This window comes from Trichoplusia ni, chromosome 9 (assembly GCF_003590095.1).
Source record: "Trichoplusia ni isolate ovarian cell line Hi5 chromosome 9, tn1, whole genome shotgun sequence".
Taxonomy (NCBI): domain Eukaryota; kingdom Metazoa; phylum Arthropoda; class Insecta; order Lepidoptera; family Noctuidae; genus Trichoplusia; species Trichoplusia ni.
In genome coordinates this window covers 7631509-7649928 of record NC_039486.1, presented here as the reverse complement: position 1 = coordinate 7649928, position 18420 = coordinate 7631509, and the positions used below count along the sequence as shown (strand labels likewise).

Below are 18420 nucleotides of genomic sequence, written 5' to 3'. Positions count from 1 at the left end.
TGAATGACGAGAATCTTCTTCCCTCACTGCTTGCAGAGATGCCACAAGAGGGGGCACACTTTTTAATAATTCTTCTAATTCATCCATTCTGTTTACATCACAATTTATACATACATATTTATATTTAAGCAAGGTTCAAGTCTCTGGTTCAAATTAGTAGGAGATTGACAATAATATAATAATATTCTTATTTATAATGTGGAAATAAATAGAAAAAAATGTTTAACATCATGGAATAAAGGTGATTATAATATCTATAAATTAGAACTTGTTATTCTTCTTATAATATAAGAAGAACTTTTCAATAATGGGAGGTTCAGTTATACTTATTTCAATTTTTAATAATATCTTCATACAGCCTATATGTAATATAACTACACAGTGATACTTACTTGAGGCTTACTTGTTGAACATCTTCCAAACATTCTTGTAGTTGCTTCAATCCAACACTGACTCCATCTAGTTTGCCCTGACTGCTGACTTCAGTTGAGCCTCAATAGAAGCCTTTTTATGTGTAATTCTTTTCTTATAGTGTTCAACCTTAAATTAGTTTTTTTTAATGTTATTGTTGATTGATGGGCATCAGTAAACCAAGTTTTGGATCAATTGTGTCACAACAATAATAAGACATACACAATCAATGATGCTTTCTAGAGATACTCAGACAAAAAGTAGGATTTTACCAAACTTTACTGAGTGGTTACGCAGTTACGCCTCCTGGACGATGGCTTTTATTTAATGTTGGCATTAATAATCATAATCTAAAAAGGGTCTATGATAAATTTATTTCTCAGATATGTCTTGGGTTTTACCTTTTCTAGCTGTCCTGGTCTCTGCATCATGTTCATTACCATCTTCTCCGCTGCAGCTTTCGCCTCTTCTTCTATTTCTTCCATCGTACTCATTTTTATTATCTTTATTTAACGTACAAGTTAGGCTAGGGTTTACTTGACGAGAATATCTAAATGAAATAGAAAGTATACGCCATCCAAGACAAAAACACTATCTAGTCTACGAATTTACTGGACTTGTTGACAAAATTGATGACCAATTCAAGGTTCAAGCTAAAAAAATGATATTTTATTTGACAGTTAATACAATACAAGTGACATGATCGCAGAATAGACAGATGATGACATCTGTCACTACGTCCAAAAAGCAAGAAGCAATTTTAGGTGAGATATCTGATTTCTGAGGGAATCGTAAACGAAAAATACATGTCTCGATTTAACACCGAAACTAATAAGCTAATTTTAATGTTTCAACGCAAAGTCTAGCGCTGACACGCTATTTCTTTACCTGAAAAAAAAATGTACTGAGTTGTTTCGACTCCATAGGACTCCATAGTTTAGTAGCTCCATCCTCCATCCATACATCGTAATGAAATGTCAATGTTTCTTGTAATGTCAACAATGTGACCTGGCGATGACATGTCAGGTGTAAACTGAATGTTGTCCAATAGTTTAGATTTAAACTTTTCTTTGGAATGTGATTTAATTATTTATTATTTTGTGATTGGATCGATTAACTTCTCTTTAATTTATATTGCCGATCACACAAAATGTTTGAAATAATCATACTGCTTATATTGTCGGCTGTAGCCTATTTCATTACCGCTGAATTAATACCGAACCTCTCAGATCTGTTTATAAAAGCCGGTTTATTTGGAATAGATTTGTGCAAAACAAATAAGAAAAAAGTGTAAGTACGATATTTAAGTACACTGGCGTTTCTAACCTTGTTTGAAAAAATTGTGTATACTTAATCTCTTCTTTTTCTTCCACCTTATTCCTTAACTATCACCAGCGCATGTCAGTTATTGAAGAAGAGATAAGAATATATCAGTTAGTGAAAGTGAAAAAATTTGAATATTTTCATTATGATTCCAGGCCGGAAGCAATAGGTGTTGTATCAGGCTGTGTCTTTTTAGTTACAAGTTTCATATTTATACCAATAGTGTTTGGTAATGGTTTGATGGACACACAAAATTTTCCTCATAATGAGGTAAGTTAAAATAATTATAAAACATACTTATGTTGTTAACTTTGAATTACCATTGTGATGGTTTTCAAATAAATCCATCATGAGTAAAGCTTAAATTAACAAGAATAGAGTAGAACTTAAACTAGGTTTATTTTTTATATCTCCTTTTCATAAACTCGAATCCTACCTGACAAAATTTCCATGTGAAATTTGAATGTAATAATAACATTTTAAAGTGTAGTACATTAAAATAAATACAGTAATCACTGATTGGTAAGTGTTTTAGTGATGTTTTGTTTTTAGTTTGCAGAACTGTTAGCAGGGTTGCTGTCCATCTGTTGCATGCTTCTTCTGGGCTTTGCTGATGATGTCCTAGACTTGAGATGGAGATACAAGTTATTACTACCAACAATGGCATCACTGCCACTGCTGGTGGTATACTATGTAAATTTCAACTCCACTACTTTTGTTGTTCCTATACCTTAAGACAATGGCTGGGAATTTCTGTTAACATAGGTATTTATAACCTATTTTATATATAACTATTTTTAATAAATTCCTTAAATACAATGGATATTCAATAAATAATTATCTTTTGTTCCAGGATTCCTTTACTACATTTACATGGGAATGTTAGCAGTTTTCTGTACGAATGCAATTAATATTTTAGCGGGTATCAATGGACTGGAAGTGGGACAGTCAGTTGTTATAGCTTTATCAATAATTATCTTCGACATTATTGAATTAAGAGGAGACCAATATAAAGCACATACCTTTTCATTGCATATCATGATACCTTATTTGGCAACTACATTAGCATTGTTGAAGCATAATTGGTGAGCATTAGTGATAAATTTTGATACTATGATCTAAAAAGAAATAATGTTTTCCATTCAACTTTATAATTACTTTTCTTTTCAGGTACCCATCAAAAGTATTTGTTGGAGACACATTCTGCTATGTCTCTGGAATGACATTTGCTGTAGTAGCCATATTAAGTCATTTCAGTAAAACTGTTCTATTATTTTTCCTTCCTCAAATCATTAACTTTTTGTATTCAGTCCCACAACTATTTCACATTATTCCTTGTCCAAGACATCGCCTTCCGAAATATAGTGAAGAGACTGATTTACTCCATGCAAGTAGAACAATTATTGTAAAAAAGGATATGACTTTTATAACTAAATTAATTCTTCAAGTCTTAACCATGTTACACCTTACTGATAAAGTTGAAGATGAAGACTGCATTAATATCAATAATATGACCTTAATCAATTTATTTTTAATTAAGCTAGGACCAACATCTGAAGTACAGCTCACCACAACGCTTATGGCTTTTCAAGTCTTCTGCACTTGTGTAGCTTTTGTTGTAAGATATCCAATGGCATCATACTTTTATGATAGTTAAAAGGTGCGATCAATTAGATTAGGGACAAATATTTTGTGAAGTTATAGCTAGGTATATGTAATGTTCCATATTATTTTTACGAATATTTTATAGGATTAGCCAAAGATTATAATGTGATAAAACCACATTGGCACTTTATTTTACACTTAATGTTCTTAATAAATTTGTTTCATAATAAGTATGATTGAAAAGAATATAATTCCATAGCATTGTAATGGCTGTTAATATTTTTGTATGATATTGTTAATTACAAATAAAAATGAATCATTATGAATTGTAATTTTATTTCTTAAGGAGTATATTTTATTCTCTGGTATTTTTATATAAGTGCTAGCTGTCCTAGCAAACGTTGTTTTGATAGTGCAGAAACATTAGAACATGATTATTTTGAAACTTTATTTTAAAAAAATTGTAAAGCTTATGAAAAAAGATGTTGCCCTATTCAGACCTACCGAATATGTACCAACACATAAGAATCGGTCAAGTCGTTTCGGAGAAGTTCAATTTAGTACAGCGTGGCACGAGAATTTTATATAAGTATTAGAAATAGTTTCCTACTCCTCCCCGGAACTAAATGTCAAAAATAAAATGACAGCAGGTGAAGGTTGTCAGGAAATGGCGTCGGGAAAATATTGTTTTTTACAAAACGAGTTTTATCTGCATAAAACACTATATTTGATTATTCTATAAACGAATAAAGATTAATAGATATATTTTCTATGTATCAGGAATCAAAAAACAAATAAAAACCGAAAAAGTATGTATATTCTACTAGTTGGAAGTTTTTAAACCCATCCTGTGAGTTTGATTACAAGAATATACAAATATTGAAACCAAATATGAGAACAAGGGCCTATGCTATCTAATTACGTAAACAATTAGATGAAAGACGTCGAGATGTTTATAATAAAACCACATAAACATTGACGTGGCAAAGCATTAAAAACAACTAGTGATGTTCCATCACTTTTTGAAATTTTATCGATAATTGGTCTTTTTGTAAGGTATTTAGTATTTGTAAATAAAAATACAATATAATTAAAAAAAGTATATTTATTTACGATGAAACATGTAAAATAAAAGAAAAAAAATAAATAAATGCAAAAACATGAAGGCATTTTTATTGACAATTTATAATTAAGTTGTTCAGATGTGTACAAAAACAATAATTCGTCTTTGCTGTTATGGAGAAGGGCGATGAAGTCTTGAGGAGCCTCGTCACTTGGACGCCAAGCTGACATTCTGTAAAACAAAACGGAGAAAATCATACCTTTCGACACACTTATCTATTCGAAACATTTTATTACTATAAGTAATTAAAAAAATATAACAACATACAATCATCACTAACAAATAAAAATAAATACTATATTACTATAATACGAAAACGTAAATTATTATGAGTAGGTAATAAATAAAAATAATTAATAATAGATAATAAATTAAAATAAAATAATTAATTAAAATTTTTCAAACTCATTACAATATATTATCATAACTGTCGATAAAAAATACTATCTATTCAAAACGTAATATTATCATAAGTAATAAAAATAATTAATTAAAATTATATTAAAGCATTACAATTTTCAATCGACACTATCGATTAAAAAAATAATATCGTACATTTATCGACACACTTCATTCCCTAAGAAAAAAATATAAAAAAATAAACAAAAAAAAAATTCACTCGGATTTAGACTTTATAACTAACGGGATAAAGACGAAATTCGACGGGCTGAACATTTGTCAACAAACCGCCCTTTTTATATATTTTTTTTATAAATAACAACAAATTTAAGCTAACTATTATTTTACAAAAAATGGATAAATACATTAATAAATCGCCCGTGAAACCTTGCACAAATTACTTAATAGCATATAAATAATGCATTTTACTGTATTTACTAAACAAAATCACAATAAATCACTCGGAATTCCTAAACATTCTAACGCATTTTATCTGGCTTTATCTAATTGTTATAACAATGTATTTCTTACAACTAATTACCTAAATAGCATAATTATAAACAAAATAATCACATTAGTAAGAAAAAACAGCACTAACCTCAAACAAATTTGTGAAATCCGGCAAAAAAACAACACTGCACCACACTGCGCAACGGCCCGCGCAAATGACAAATGTCTTGATCAAATTTTAAATAATGGCGCGTAGATTACGTTTCGTTTTTGGTTCACGACATAGAAAATGTCACTAACGACACATGTCACTCAACTTCTTTATACAAAAGTAGTTTGTAAACAGTGATTTCAAGTGTTAAAGTCGAGTGGACAGGTGCGGTGCCCGGGCACCGCGCGGGGCTATAGGGAAAAGTCGCGTTATGTCAAACGCGGTGCCGGGCACCGCGCGGGGCTTTATGGATAACCCTAAAACAGGGCACTAATATCCCGGCGAAATATCAATGTATTAAAAAAATTAAAAAAAAAATAAAAACAAACATAATACATATAACAGCCCCAAAGGTAATTTACAGTAATTAGACGCAAGCAAGTATGGCGATTAGTAACCGCCTTATTGCTTGCGTCCGTGGGTAAGTTAACGTAATTACCTACCTATAATCTACATTAATAACAATATGACATATATAATTGATTTGCACTCATTTCATTCGTTTCATTATGTCTGACGAAATACAGTTGATTTATGATCTCATTAGGTAAAGGTCAATCCCAGGGACGAGCATCTATTCTACCAACATCTTTGTATCCTCCAACTTACTTGTCTGACTACGTCAAGATAACACATTTGAGATAAGAATCTGAGATGCCTAACACTTTTAATAGAACTGATTAAATAGGTTAAATTGCTTCACTTATCGTTTGATATTACCTACATGTTTTAAGAGTAAAATGATACTGTTAAATGTGATTAAAAAGATAACATTAAATTGCATGTATGTTTCGCTAGCGGTACCTACCTACTTATCTGGACCCCTTATTCTGCTATTTACAATGGCCGATGAATGAATGGCAATTGGATTATATATTAAACGAGCTGTTGCCCGCGACTTCGTCCCCGTGGGTAGAAGATATAATTTATGATTTAGGTATACCTGCCCGGTTTTTTTTCACATTTTCCATTGTGTCTTAGCTTCTATTAGTCGCTGCATGATGGTTTGTAGCCTAAAGCCTTCCTCGATGAATGGTATATTCAACTCAAAAAGAATTTTCAATTGGACCAGTAGTTCCTGAGATTAGCGCGTTCAAACAAACAAACAAACTCTTCAGCTTTATATATTAGTATAGACTATTCCTACTGCCAACACAATAATTGGAAATACATTGTATTAACCGTAAATGTCCGCCCTGTACTTAATTTCTTAGATAAATGCTTAGAATAATGCCAATGTCATCCAATTTCTATTCATTCCTCAGCCATTGTAAATAGCAGAATTGGGGCCCTGTTCAAACGAAGGCGCAAACGAAAAATGTACCTTCCTACTAAATATATCTAGTGTTATTTTAAACATTGCTTACTTTCTATAACTAATAACATAATTAACATGTACGGAAATAGCAAACGATTCCGAATTGTCGGCGTAATATTATCGATCTCTATGAGGTTTGTATTACATCACCTCGTTCAGCTAGTAGCAAGTAATTGCCTTTCATAATCCAATTAATGTAACTATGAATACAGCTGCTTATAATAATATTCCTACTTAGTATTTTCGAAAGGGTATTTAATGGACTGGAATGTTTTATAGATGAATAAAAAATACATAAGGTAAATAAGAATATATGCACGATTCATTTAAACTTATTAAACACTTTATTTACATAATAGGTGCGTACACATCGGTTTTAATAATCATAACATTACTTTTTTGGCTTTATACAAGGTAGTGGTTTGCCAAATTTGTAAAATGGTGTTCATATGTAGGTACTTATTTAGAGTAATAAATAGTATTGGAAATAATTAAGTATTTTATACAAAATGGCTAGAATATTCTCTATATCATAAACAATATGTACCTTAGTTTAACCAAATATCATACAATATATTGTCCTCGGCGTCATTTTCATTAATTACCCGCAATGTCTTGAGAGTTTGTAGTAAAAAGTTAATTCAGAAGTGACTACACCATGTTGAGGACTGCCATTTGCTACTATGTTCATTTTTAACAGTTGTTCTCTAAGTTTATCTTTGAAGTTATCATGTACTCTTTTGTAAATGGTCCTTATTTGTTCATTAGGTAATATATCAATAAGAGCTTCATGTAATTTAACTAAGTGTTTAGAAATATTTCGGAATGTTTGAGATGGTACAGGAGGTTTGGATCCCATCCTGTAAGCTGAGATGCTAGCATATTACTTACTATTAGGCAAATCTTATTCTCTATTTCCTGCTTATGGCTTACAATGTCATTTTCTATATTACTAAATCCATTGAGTGACAGTTCTTTAGAATGCTCTTTTTCAAGCAATCCTCTTATTTTGGGTAGAAACCACATTACAACCTGCAAAGATCTGGAAACTAAAGCAAGGTTAGATGTAGAGATTGTCTTTAGTCCAGCACTTTGTATTGCACCAGCACCCAACACCAATTGGCAACACCGAGAATTAAATAGTCGAATCAATTCCAACATGCAGTGTACCAAATACTGAACAATTACAGGAGACTGCTTGGTGGCATCACAATATTCAAGTAAAATCTTTAGTAATAACTGCACTGTTGCAACAACTGCAAAACTTTCCTTATTTATTAATAAATACTTTCCATCTGGTTTCCCACTATCATATTGCAGAGCTTTAGGTATTTCGCCTGATTCATATATTTTGTTTATTGCACTTTGTAATTCACATGGAACATCTGCAGCTTTCCATCTCTCTGTGTTAAGAGCGGTTGTCAGTTGGGTTCTCCTTTCAGTGTGTAGACATTGAATGTACTTCATTGCATAGCTTCTTAGAGCTAGTTTCATAGCATTACTATTATGTCCAGTGATTTTTTCACATTCGTCACAGAAGTGTTCTATAAGTTTGGATAGTATTGATAATTGTGACATATCAGAAAAAATATAATCCTTGTCAGTTTTTGTTACTATTAGGTTAGCACATCGCTCATTACAGTAGTCAGAGAGTGATGCAATCATTTTTTTCAATTTGTCTTCTACAGAAAGTAATTCTTCAGGCGTCCAAACATCTTCACTGTCATTTCCAGTAACATCATCCATTTGAGTAATTTCCAATATTAAATTGTTTAAAGAGAGGATTCTCTTAAATAATGTAATCAAGTTTGGGGTAACTTTCTGTAGGAATGTAATTCCCTCATTACATAAAAGCCATGTATTATCAGAATTAGATCCTCTTAACACAATTTCTGTGCTCCCATCCCTTTCAGAAATTATTTCTATAACACATTGCTTAATTGTTGCTTGAATAGACGTCATTGCCTCTACTTTAAAAGTATCTATAAAATCAAATTCTTTAAGACGTAGAATTCCTGAGACTATAGATAATATTTTTTCTCTTTCAGGGATTTCTGTGTCATCCTTAGGAGGCCTGTTTAGATCAGTGACAATAAATCTTAAAAATTCATTACTTAACATTTATGTATTAATCGCTTCATTTCAGCTAATTGTGGAGATAAGTGACGAAATGCTTGAATGCCTGATAAATGGGTAGACAATACTTTTTGTGTAGAACTAATCAAGTCTAAAGCTGCTACATAATCGGATGTGCTTAAAAGAAGCTGTATCATTGGTTGAGTTTGTTGGACAGTACCCATTAATTTTAACAGTTCATGGACATTCATGAGATTATGGTTTATCCTGGTCAAGCTTGCTAGTTTCAGGGGACATTCAGTCAAATTACCTTTTACATCTGTGATATTTTTTCTAGTTTTTCTAACAGTATTTACTGCTCTTGCCATCTGCTCCATTATTGTATCATGAGACAACATTGCATGAAAAAATGCATCTGATTTTTGGGCTACTTGTTTTGAGATTTTCATCTCTATAACATCTAGGTATGTACTCAATACTTCCTGAAGAGATCTTATTGCGGAACTAGGTTCTTCAGAATTACATAGACTAGGAAAAACTTTGCTAAATACCTCTGGGTCATTCAATGGCAATGATTGTTCATAAAATATATTAGGTACTTCACAAACATTTTCTACTACAGGAGTTTTGTTTTTAACTGGAATTGTTTCTTTGAGCCTACAATGACGGCGATATTTCTTTGCAACTCTCTTACAGTATGATTCAAAATGTGCTAAAGTGATTTCAGGTAAATATGGACTAGGGTATATATCAACCTTTTCAATAAAACTGTCACCCCATGTCTTCGTGAAGAAATTGCTCTGTTTACCTCTATTGGGGTCGTTTAATACTGCTGGAAGGTTTTGTGAGGAAGAATAGAAGGTCCAATCATCATTCAAATCTTTTGTATACAAGTGATATTCTCTTACATGATACTTAAAGCCCGCTTTCCGCAAATCACCGAATTGCAAAGCTGAACACATTCCATTTTGACCATATTGACAGAGTATGATTGATCCTTCTTTAATGCTGTGCTTTTCTTGAACATGCCTGAAAAAAGGGTTAAATTGAAAAAATAATCGTAAGAGGATTTTGACCTTCATAAGAAACAAGTATTCCGTCAAGTTTATATTTAATTATACAGTATTAAGTATGTTTAACCTTTCAAATTCCGTGGCAGAAGTGAAAAGTAGTCTGGGACAGTGAACACAGTTTTGCCATGTAGGCTTTTTACAGGATATAGAGTTGTCCTCCATACCATCTTTGTTTGGAAAAAACTAGAATAATTATTTATATTTTCAAGGTAATTAACGTAGATATATAAAATTTCGTAAATCCAAGCTCATGACATGGTAAATAAAAAGTGACAGACATGACACGATATGAGGTTGTGACATTGACAGCGCACAGCCAATCAACCCACGAGGGTTGCCAAGTTTTTAATATTTCTTTGTCCCATAAATAGTTTATGACTAAAACCAAAGTGTTCTTCTTACCAGCAGTATACAATTCTGTATCGTTGATCTGCTGAATTACTGAAAGGTGCAGGACGTGTATTAGTAGTGGACGGCACAAAATTACATAAATTAGACGATATAAAAAAAAACATACAGCAAAATACCTGCTCCCAAAAATGATCACATTAATTTAAGCCGTAGTACTATCTCCAACTATTCAAACTGTTACCAGAATTGTCTAGAAATCCAGTTCTATACTTTTTTCCCCTTCCACTATTTCATATCATTGTTTAATCCAAACACTCCTACTTTTAAGATCACTTTCCTAACAGCATACATAATACAATTCTAATAAGTTGGTTAAAGTTCGGTATTAAAACTAAATGTACGGCAAGAACTAACATTTTATTTAAAACTGGGATAGTATCATATACATTACCAAAAAATAACGAATAAAATTTAATATTTGTACTTTACACAGGTCTTGAAAGTAATTCTTGTGGCACCAGTTCTCTTGATAGATTTTTGGGTGCTTATAATGAGAAAAATACCTGAACGATTTTTACATTTTTCTGGTAACTGTTAAGACCGGGCCTTCGGCGTTGACTTCTGGAAAACCCTGCTTATCACTTTTTTTTAAGTAATTTGCCTATAACGTAATTATGTACTTTTTAACTTACAAACAGGTACGTAGTTATTTTAAACGTTGACATATTAAGCTATACAGATAGTTGCGAGAGTAAACATGACTGCACGCCAAACTCAGTGATAGAGTAGACAATCATTTGTGTGATCCATGAATGCTTGTCCTAAGTCGGTTTTAACCCCAAACGCGAATACTTATTGCGTGTGTCGGTATAACAAAACTCTTCAACTGTTCTGCCCATAGCTATGTATCTAGCCATTACGAATATAGGTAAATATTTTTTTGGGAAACCCTGAACTATAATTTATTACAAAAAAACTAAATATTTAAAAAAATAGGCCGAAAAAATTAAGGACTCGTTTTGGTAAAAGAACGAGACATAGGCTCTAGGCTCTTAATAAAATAAAAATAATTTTTATATTCGATATGTATATTTGCACTTATAGTTAAAAATATTACAGAGAATGCTGCAAGTTACATATTTAATACCTATATTTTAAATTAATTAGTACATAAAGATTTAACATTGACTATACAGATATCTTATCAAATTCTATTAAACCTAGTTTAATTTATTCTTTTTGACAATGGTAGCAGGCACAGGAAACCGCCGATTTAAATACAAGGTTCCTTTCTCCATCCAAGCACAACACTTTGACGGGAACCTGCAATAAAATAAAGTAATCAGGTCAAGCATTCTTATTCATCCTCAAACTGTCTTCTTGTCTGTGTTGGACTTTCCTTATAAGTTAAAAAAAACCTGCTTCAACTAAGTAGGTAATAATTTCATTTTCAGTTTCTTAAGACTTACTGAAACCGGAAAACCCAGTAACTAGATGGGTGTAAAAGTGAAAAGTGGCTGATTTATACGTTTAAAATAGGAACAGCTAGTTACATACGTCCTCAGATTCCATTATGTTGCAGCACTGGCCTAGTGAAGTGACTGGATGTCGTTTGAACCCCAACATGATGCTTGGTAGTGACCAAGACTCGCAGAAACCGCGACAAGCATTTGTTGTAATTTTAAACTCCACACAATCTGGTATACTGATATTCCTCGTATGACCTGTGAATTTAAAGAGGTTAGGACGTATTTCCTCTATGTTTCTTTAGAGTCTATCTATCTCTCGGGTATCTATTTTATACTTAATGCTATAAAGCAAACATCAAATATTCAGTATGAAAAATAAGTAACAAACCGATTCGATGACATCCGGGTTTCCTCCATGATTCAGCAGTGAGAACGTTACTGAGAGATATGAGTAAAATTAAACTACTTAAAAGCATTTTGAACCGATCTATTCAAGCTTCGGATTGCGAATGAAACTTATCGCAGATTTCTGCCTTTATATTGCGAAATAGTGTGGCAGGGATCGTCAAGCGAGATGAATTAAAAAATATACAAAATAAAATATGATATTTTTCTTTGATGTGGACTTGTATCCAAAAAGTCACTACTTGATTAGTCTAGTTATTGGACGTGATGCCCGAGCTAGAAGGTTGCATGGAATAGAAGATGCGATGATTTTTATCATTAAAGCGGTATGTACAAATCTTCATTATTTATTGCCAGTTTGTGCTGTATTTGCAAGTTAGGCAAATGAAATAATATATTTTAATACCGTCCTGTAAACATCTGACAGTTAAGCAAAGAGAGCTTGCCGGAGATAGAAAGTACAAGCGTTCATATTAATCCTTACTAGCATACTGGTTCACCCATTTACCTATATGTTCAATATTTGGAATCTTGGTTTATACCAAATTCTCCTTCATTGTTTGTACGAGATTTCTTAAAACAACTAAATATATGTGTAAGTTAGTTATAGTGGTGTTAACTAGTTTTTTGCTGGCATTTTCAAAAACCCTAAAACTGTTACCTAACTAAACTGAAGCTTTTACACCAGAATTAATCATCGCAAAACGTTGCGAATGTCTGAAATTTTTCCGAGTCGGGAAACATTTACAGTTCATGAATTTTACAGGCGTAGAATTTTGAAGCGTTATGATACGAAGTAAGAAGTAAATGGATTGAAATAATTACTTTAGGCGATGATGTAAAAAGGGGGCCCCTTTTATGCATTTTGTTGAGTCGTATTCACGGAGTTTGTATCGAGTTGAAATTAATTTCCGGACAGGTTAGAACATTGGTAGCGTACAAGTAAAGGTACAAACAATAGCCTTAGTGAAGCGCATGTGCAGGTACTTTACTGACGGGACTGGTTGCTAGGCACACGTGTACATGATACATACAGACTAGGCGGTACTATTCTGACTACTGGTATGCGAACAAGATTTATATGAATAAGAAATAAAGATGGACATTGAATATCAAATCTTAAATCTATACAAAACTAAGCAATTGGACAAATGCCTTAAACTATGTGAAGTAGCGCTACAAGAAAAAGATAATCGGATGATCGAATTCGTTAGGATGAGAGCTATGACAATACAAGCAAAAATAGTTGGAAATGGTTACGAAGAAGTGGAATATTATCCGCAACAGGATGAGTTGGTTTCTACTTCAGTGGCCAAGACTCCGAGGCCTGGAACTTTTTTCCAAAGGGATACAAAAACAGCTAGGAATCTTGAAACATCATATCAGGTAAAGCCTTTTTGTTTCCTTTTCCTATTTTTTTTCTGGGATACGATAGTATAAGTGGTTGGGCCAAACTACATAATTATAATAATAATTAATGGGCTGTCATTTCTTTGTAAGAAGTAGTAAGTGAGTAAGCACCCAGCTGAATGCAGACCTTCTGAAGAGCACATGGTGCTGATAGTACTTAAGTGGTGTGTAATTATGTCACTTCAATTGCGCTTATAAGTGAGCGCAAATTCTCCATGATTAAACTTAAAAAAGCGAGGTGCAGAAAATAACAGAACAAGCATTCGTGGATCACACAAATACTTGTCTCTACGCAATAAAATAAAACATCTCTACTACAGAAAAGAACTACCGCAACAGTGCGGTCACGTGCCGGCACCAATACTGCTGGAGCTCGGAGCATGAGAACCGCCCTGCACACAGCCTCTCGCATGTCTCGAGCTGCAACAGCACTTACTGGAGGAGCACCGTTCACTCCGGGAGCACCACTTTCTTTAAGGTTTCTTTCCAAAGATGATAAACTTTTTACTCCAGCTTCAAAAACACTATTTGAATATGTGTACTATGTGGAAGGTGATGTTAGAAAGGTAAATATTTTGGCAATAAAAGCTCATAGGATTTAATTGATTAAATTATTTAACGATAATAATCGTTTTAATTAACAGGCAATGGAAGTGGCATTCCAGGCTCAGAAAGCCGACGACACTTCCGACTGGTGGTGGAGTTTCTCGTTAGCTCGTTGCTATTTTGCTCTCGGTATGCACAGGCATACTGAAGATTGCCTACGTCAGGCACTTAAACAGAATAAACATATTTCAATTTATCTTCGTCTGGTTGCCATGTACGTTGGTCTTAATCAACCGATTTCAGCACTCGAAGTTTGTAAGCAAGGTTTATCCGTGTTTCACGAATATACGCCGCTTTTAATAGAACAAGCAAGAATTCATGATCAAATGGGAAACTCTGCTTTAGCTGTGAAAGAATACCGTATGGTGGCATTAGAGGATCCTTCGAACATGGAAGCAATAGCCAATATTGCTATGTATAATTTTTATAACGATCAACCGGAAATTGCTTTGCGATATTATAGGTAAGTATGGTCTTAGCATTGAATGAAACTAGATATATTAAAATGGAAAACACACTACATCTCAGTCTTTGTAATTCTTTACAAGGATTGAAATAAAGTGTAATTGATACGCTGCCTTCACAATAGGATGTCCGCATCCCATTTCCAAATGTAGATCATCAGTGCGCTTTCGTTTGATTCCCCCCTCGCTTGTATCCTCGCTCGTGGATACAAGCTCACATCGATACCTCGCTCGCACTGGGCATATTAAAATGCTGCACTTCAATCGAACTTCTGTGCTCAATCTCATATTGTGTTTTATAATTTTAGGAGATTACTGGCTACAAATCCAGTGGGACCGGAAATATACAACAATTTAGGATTATGTTGTTTGTATTGTAATCAATGGGATTTGACATTACCCTGTTTTCGACAAGCTCTGTACTTTTCTGCCGACCCTGAAATACGTTCAAATATTTGGTTTAATCTGTCCCACGTAGCTCTGGTAAGTCTTGAAAACCAAACTATTGTATTCGTAGACTTTGTTATATGTTTAAGATTAGCGACTGCCTAATCGTTTAATTTTTTTGTGATTTTTTTGCAGTCAACGGGCGACGTAACCTTAGCTTATCGGTGTCTTCAAGTAAGTCTCGCAATAGATTCGAAGAATGAAGCTTCACAACATGCGTTACACTCTTTGGACGCAAGATTAAGAGCTAGAAAAAATGTTACGACCTAACTATGGCTTAATATAAATTAAAAGCACCTAAACCGTATAACATTTATTTTATTTACATTTACTAAATAAGCACCTTTAGTATAAAACTACAATTTAGCATGCCTACTGAATAAGGTCTAGAGATCGTAAATGTTCTAAGGACATCCTGCCGCGTCAGCTCATGATTAAGGACTCCGGTTGGGTCCGAAGCTAGTCGGGCACTCCCGATAAATACGCGTAAGTAAACCGTTACATCATTTAATAATTAATGAAAGGCGTAGATATAAAAAAGAACTTTATATGTATATTATACATATAAAGACGACCTCCGTGGTCGAGTGGCGTACGCACCGGTTTACAGGTGTCGCTAGCTCTGAGGTCCCGGGTTGGATCCCCGGTCGGGTCAATGTAAAAAATCACATTTCTACATTGTCTCGGGTCTGGGTGTTTGTGGTACCTTCGTTGTATCTGAATTCCATACCACAAGTGCTTTAGCAACTTACTTTGGGTTCAGAACAATGTATGTGATGTTGTCCGCATTTATTTATTATTTATTTATTTATTTATTATAATATTCAAAATATTCAAATGATATTATACATTTTATTTGCTTATTGATAGTAAGTATTCTACTGGAATATCTAGTGATTCCATATTGCGTAGTTCAGCGTATTTGAGAGCTATCAGCGAATCAAGACTAGGTTCAGGGTGGACATGGAGCTGCGCTAACGTTGAGGAATTTGTTTCACTCGTGGCTGGAGCTGGAGGTATTCGAGTAATATGGCGATTTTTTACCTGAAAATGTGAAAAAGGTAGGTCAATAGATATTCATAATTTTAATTTTAATTTAAACTTTAATGAAGTATGTTTTAAAAGTTAGGTACAAGGTGAGTAAGGTGGCGCAAGTAGTTTACCCATGCAATGTAGTGAGTGCCCTTTGTGTAAAAAATTACTTATGAACTCACTTGCTCCAGAGTAGAAGGTGGGACCCCAATGCTTTCCCAAGTATCTGAACCTTTAGGAATGAATAACGGCTTTGTGTAGTTTGTATTCTTCTCTTTGACTGGAACAGAGTTCCCAAAGCTTATATTGTACAACATATCTTTCGCTCGTCTTAGAAGTTGCGGTTCTTTAGATGAATAGAATAACATGTGAGCTTTATGAAGCAGTGCTATGCTTCTTAGAGTTGTACAGATCATTTTCTTTATTTCACTGTCTGAAAAATAAAATCATTTGATAAAAAATGTTTACTTCCTTTACTTTTTCGCAGACTTTCTTCAGTTACTTTTAAAATTTAAGGATATTTTAAGACCCTATTATAGTTTTCGTCATGTTAAATAGATTAATGAAAAGAGTGATCCTATTCTAGCTTTCTAGCCAGTAACAAGGAGAGGAGTGCCTAATAATAATATTCCACAACTTTCACACAACGCCATCTAGTCTCAAACTAAGCAAAGCCTGTATTATGAGTACTAGACAATTGATAGGCATAATGTCTTATAAGGTCAGTCAAATATCCTATAATACCTATTATAATATAATACCCATTATAATGTTATACCTACTTATACAAAAGATTTTCTGCAAGGTGGGCCACTAACATCACCCATTATAGTAAGATTGTATCATTTGCGGAAGGGAAGCTGATCACGACACAGTAGACTCCATGAGTATTAAAAATTTAACGAAATTTAAAATAAGCAGCTAGTTCTTTAGAACCAGCTGCTCAGCTGCTCAACTCAGCTGCGCTTTAGCGCATAAGCTTATTTTGGCGCAAACGGCTCAAGCTTACCATAATTTTTAAAGATGTCATATTTTCCGCCAATTATGATCAACTCAGGATGGTCTGGTGATGTTGAATAGACATCGTTCATGGCACGAGTACAGGTGTCTAAAGTTTCCCAGATACATTTTATTTTAGATAAGTCTACAATAACGCAGAAATAATATTTTCCGCGTATCGGCGTAGACAACAAAATATTATTCAAAGTTTCCAATTTTCCACCATATTCCCAAATATGACACAAGATTTTATCAATTCCTTGTTTTTGATTAGATTTTCTTCCAAACGAGTATTCTACCACTAGAGTTTCACGAGGAGGGTCATTCTTTTCCAAAAAAGAATAAAGCAGCGTAGATTTTCCCTGAAAGACAGATTAATTTCTTAGTTATTAGGTACTTTTAGGGTTTACCCAAAAGGTAAAAACTAAAGCCAATTGGGTTCTGAGGCTCAGTTGTTTGTCCGCCTGTCCGTCCATCTGTCACCAGGCTGTATCACATGAAATGGGGTTGGATTACATTTCCTAACTTACACAAAAGGAATACAACATCGGTCTTGTCCATCCGACAAATTATTTGTGTTTATTTTTGAATAAAAAGAGTGGGTTCATTTTAGATTTGTATCGGACGGACCCGTAAGCAACAGCTAGTTGGTATAGTTGGTTACTTACTACAGATTTGCTTCCTACAACAAAAATTGTTCTGGAGCTGCTATCATTGTCATCATTTTGTGATTTCTCAATTAACTGTGAGGCAATTTCTGGTATTGAAAGCATCGTTTCAACTTATTATTATGCTTTCGGTTCCTGGATACATAAGGATTGTACCACTGTTCAAATAATCAATATTTGTTATCAACTGTAGAATTATCTTTCAAATATGTTGCAAATGAAGATTTATTTCAAGCTTAACATTAGGGAATACATTTTAATATAAAATGTTATGTTTTCTGGAATTAAAGTTGGTACCTAATGGTAACCAAGCAACGGGTGGTCAAAAACAATTATTGTAACGAGCTGCTTTATTTACGCTATGTATTATCATTCTAAAACCAGTGCTACAACCATGTGCACCTTTAAGAAACCGATTGCGTGGTTAAATAATAAAATCGGAACACAATATTTTACTACTGTTTCAACTAAATATTTTTCAATATTTGTTTTACTAATAGTATGGTAAATTTTAGGCCTATTTTTTTCCGATGAATTAAATACAATATTGTGACCATTTGTCCCCATAATTTAATAAATA

The 18420-nt window shown here is 33.3% G+C and overlaps 5 protein-coding genes and 1 pseudogene across 5 annotated transcripts in view; 3 read left to right on the top strand and 3 right to left on the bottom strand.

Annotated features, from left to right (window-relative positions):
• Nucleotides 1–453, top strand: part of LOC113497416 (UDP-N-acetylglucosamine--dolichyl-phosphate N-acetylglucosaminephosphotransferase-like) — a gene marked incomplete at its 5' end in the record, with an annotated part of 2813 nt that extends 2360 nt beyond the window's left edge. Inside the window, 1 exon segment of the mRNA XM_026876963.1 lies at nucleotides 434–453. Coding sequence (XP_026732764.1) covers nucleotides 434–453 — 20 coding nt within the window.
• Nucleotides 454–1498: 1045 nt separating this feature from the next.
• Nucleotides 1499–3495, top strand: LOC113497631 (annotated as a pseudogene).
• Nucleotides 3496–8939: 5444 nt separating this feature from the next.
• Nucleotides 8940–10296, bottom strand: LOC113497632 (vacuolar protein sorting-associated protein 54-like). Its single transcript, XM_026877233.1, has 2 exons — nucleotides 10057–10296; nucleotides 8940–9945 (listed from the first exon to the last, which is right to left on the bottom strand). The coding sequence occupies exons 1-2, from the start codon at nucleotides 10149–10151 to the stop codon at nucleotides 8955–8957; spliced, it is 1086 nt and encodes a 361-aa protein (XP_026733034.1). The 5' UTR covers nucleotides 10152–10296; the 3' UTR covers nucleotides 8940–8954.
• Nucleotides 10297–11463: 1167 nt separating this feature from the next.
• LOC113497636 (thyrostimulin alpha-2 subunit-like) lies at nucleotides 11464–12306 on the bottom strand. The gene is made up of 3 exons (XM_026877241.1): nucleotides 12198–12306; nucleotides 11898–12064; nucleotides 11464–11663 (listed from the first exon to the last, which is right to left on the bottom strand). Exons 1-3 carry the CDS (start codon nucleotides 12283–12285, stop codon nucleotides 11571–11573), a joined length of 348 nt encoding a protein of 115 aa, XP_026733042.1. The 5' UTR covers nucleotides 12286–12306; the 3' UTR covers nucleotides 11464–11570.
• A 685-nt stretch (nucleotides 12307–12991) lies between these two features.
• On the top strand, nucleotides 12992–15448 carry LOC113497630 (tetratricopeptide repeat protein 8-like). Its single transcript, XM_026877232.1, has 5 exons — nucleotides 12992–13600; nucleotides 13945–14190; nucleotides 14269–14693; nucleotides 15003–15177; nucleotides 15277–15448. The coding sequence occupies exons 1-5, from the start codon at nucleotides 13313–13315 to the stop codon at nucleotides 15409–15411; spliced, it is 1269 nt and encodes a 422-aa protein (XP_026733033.1). The 5' UTR covers nucleotides 12992–13312; the 3' UTR covers nucleotides 15412–15448.
• Nucleotides 15449–15660: 212 nt separating this feature from the next.
• On the bottom strand, nucleotides 15661–18179 carry LOC113497509 (cytoplasmic dynein 2 light intermediate chain 1-like). The gene is made up of 5 exons (XM_026877085.1): nucleotides 17841–18179; nucleotides 17183–17534; nucleotides 16356–16606; nucleotides 15991–16185; nucleotides 15661–15703 (listed from the first exon to the last, which is right to left on the bottom strand). The coding sequence occupies exons 1-4, from the start codon at nucleotides 17943–17945 to the stop codon at nucleotides 15994–15996; spliced, it is 900 nt and encodes a 299-aa protein (XP_026732886.1). The 5' UTR covers nucleotides 17946–18179; the 3' UTR covers nucleotides 15661–15703; nucleotides 15991–15993.
• Between the last annotated feature and the right edge of the window lie 241 nt (nucleotides 18180–18420).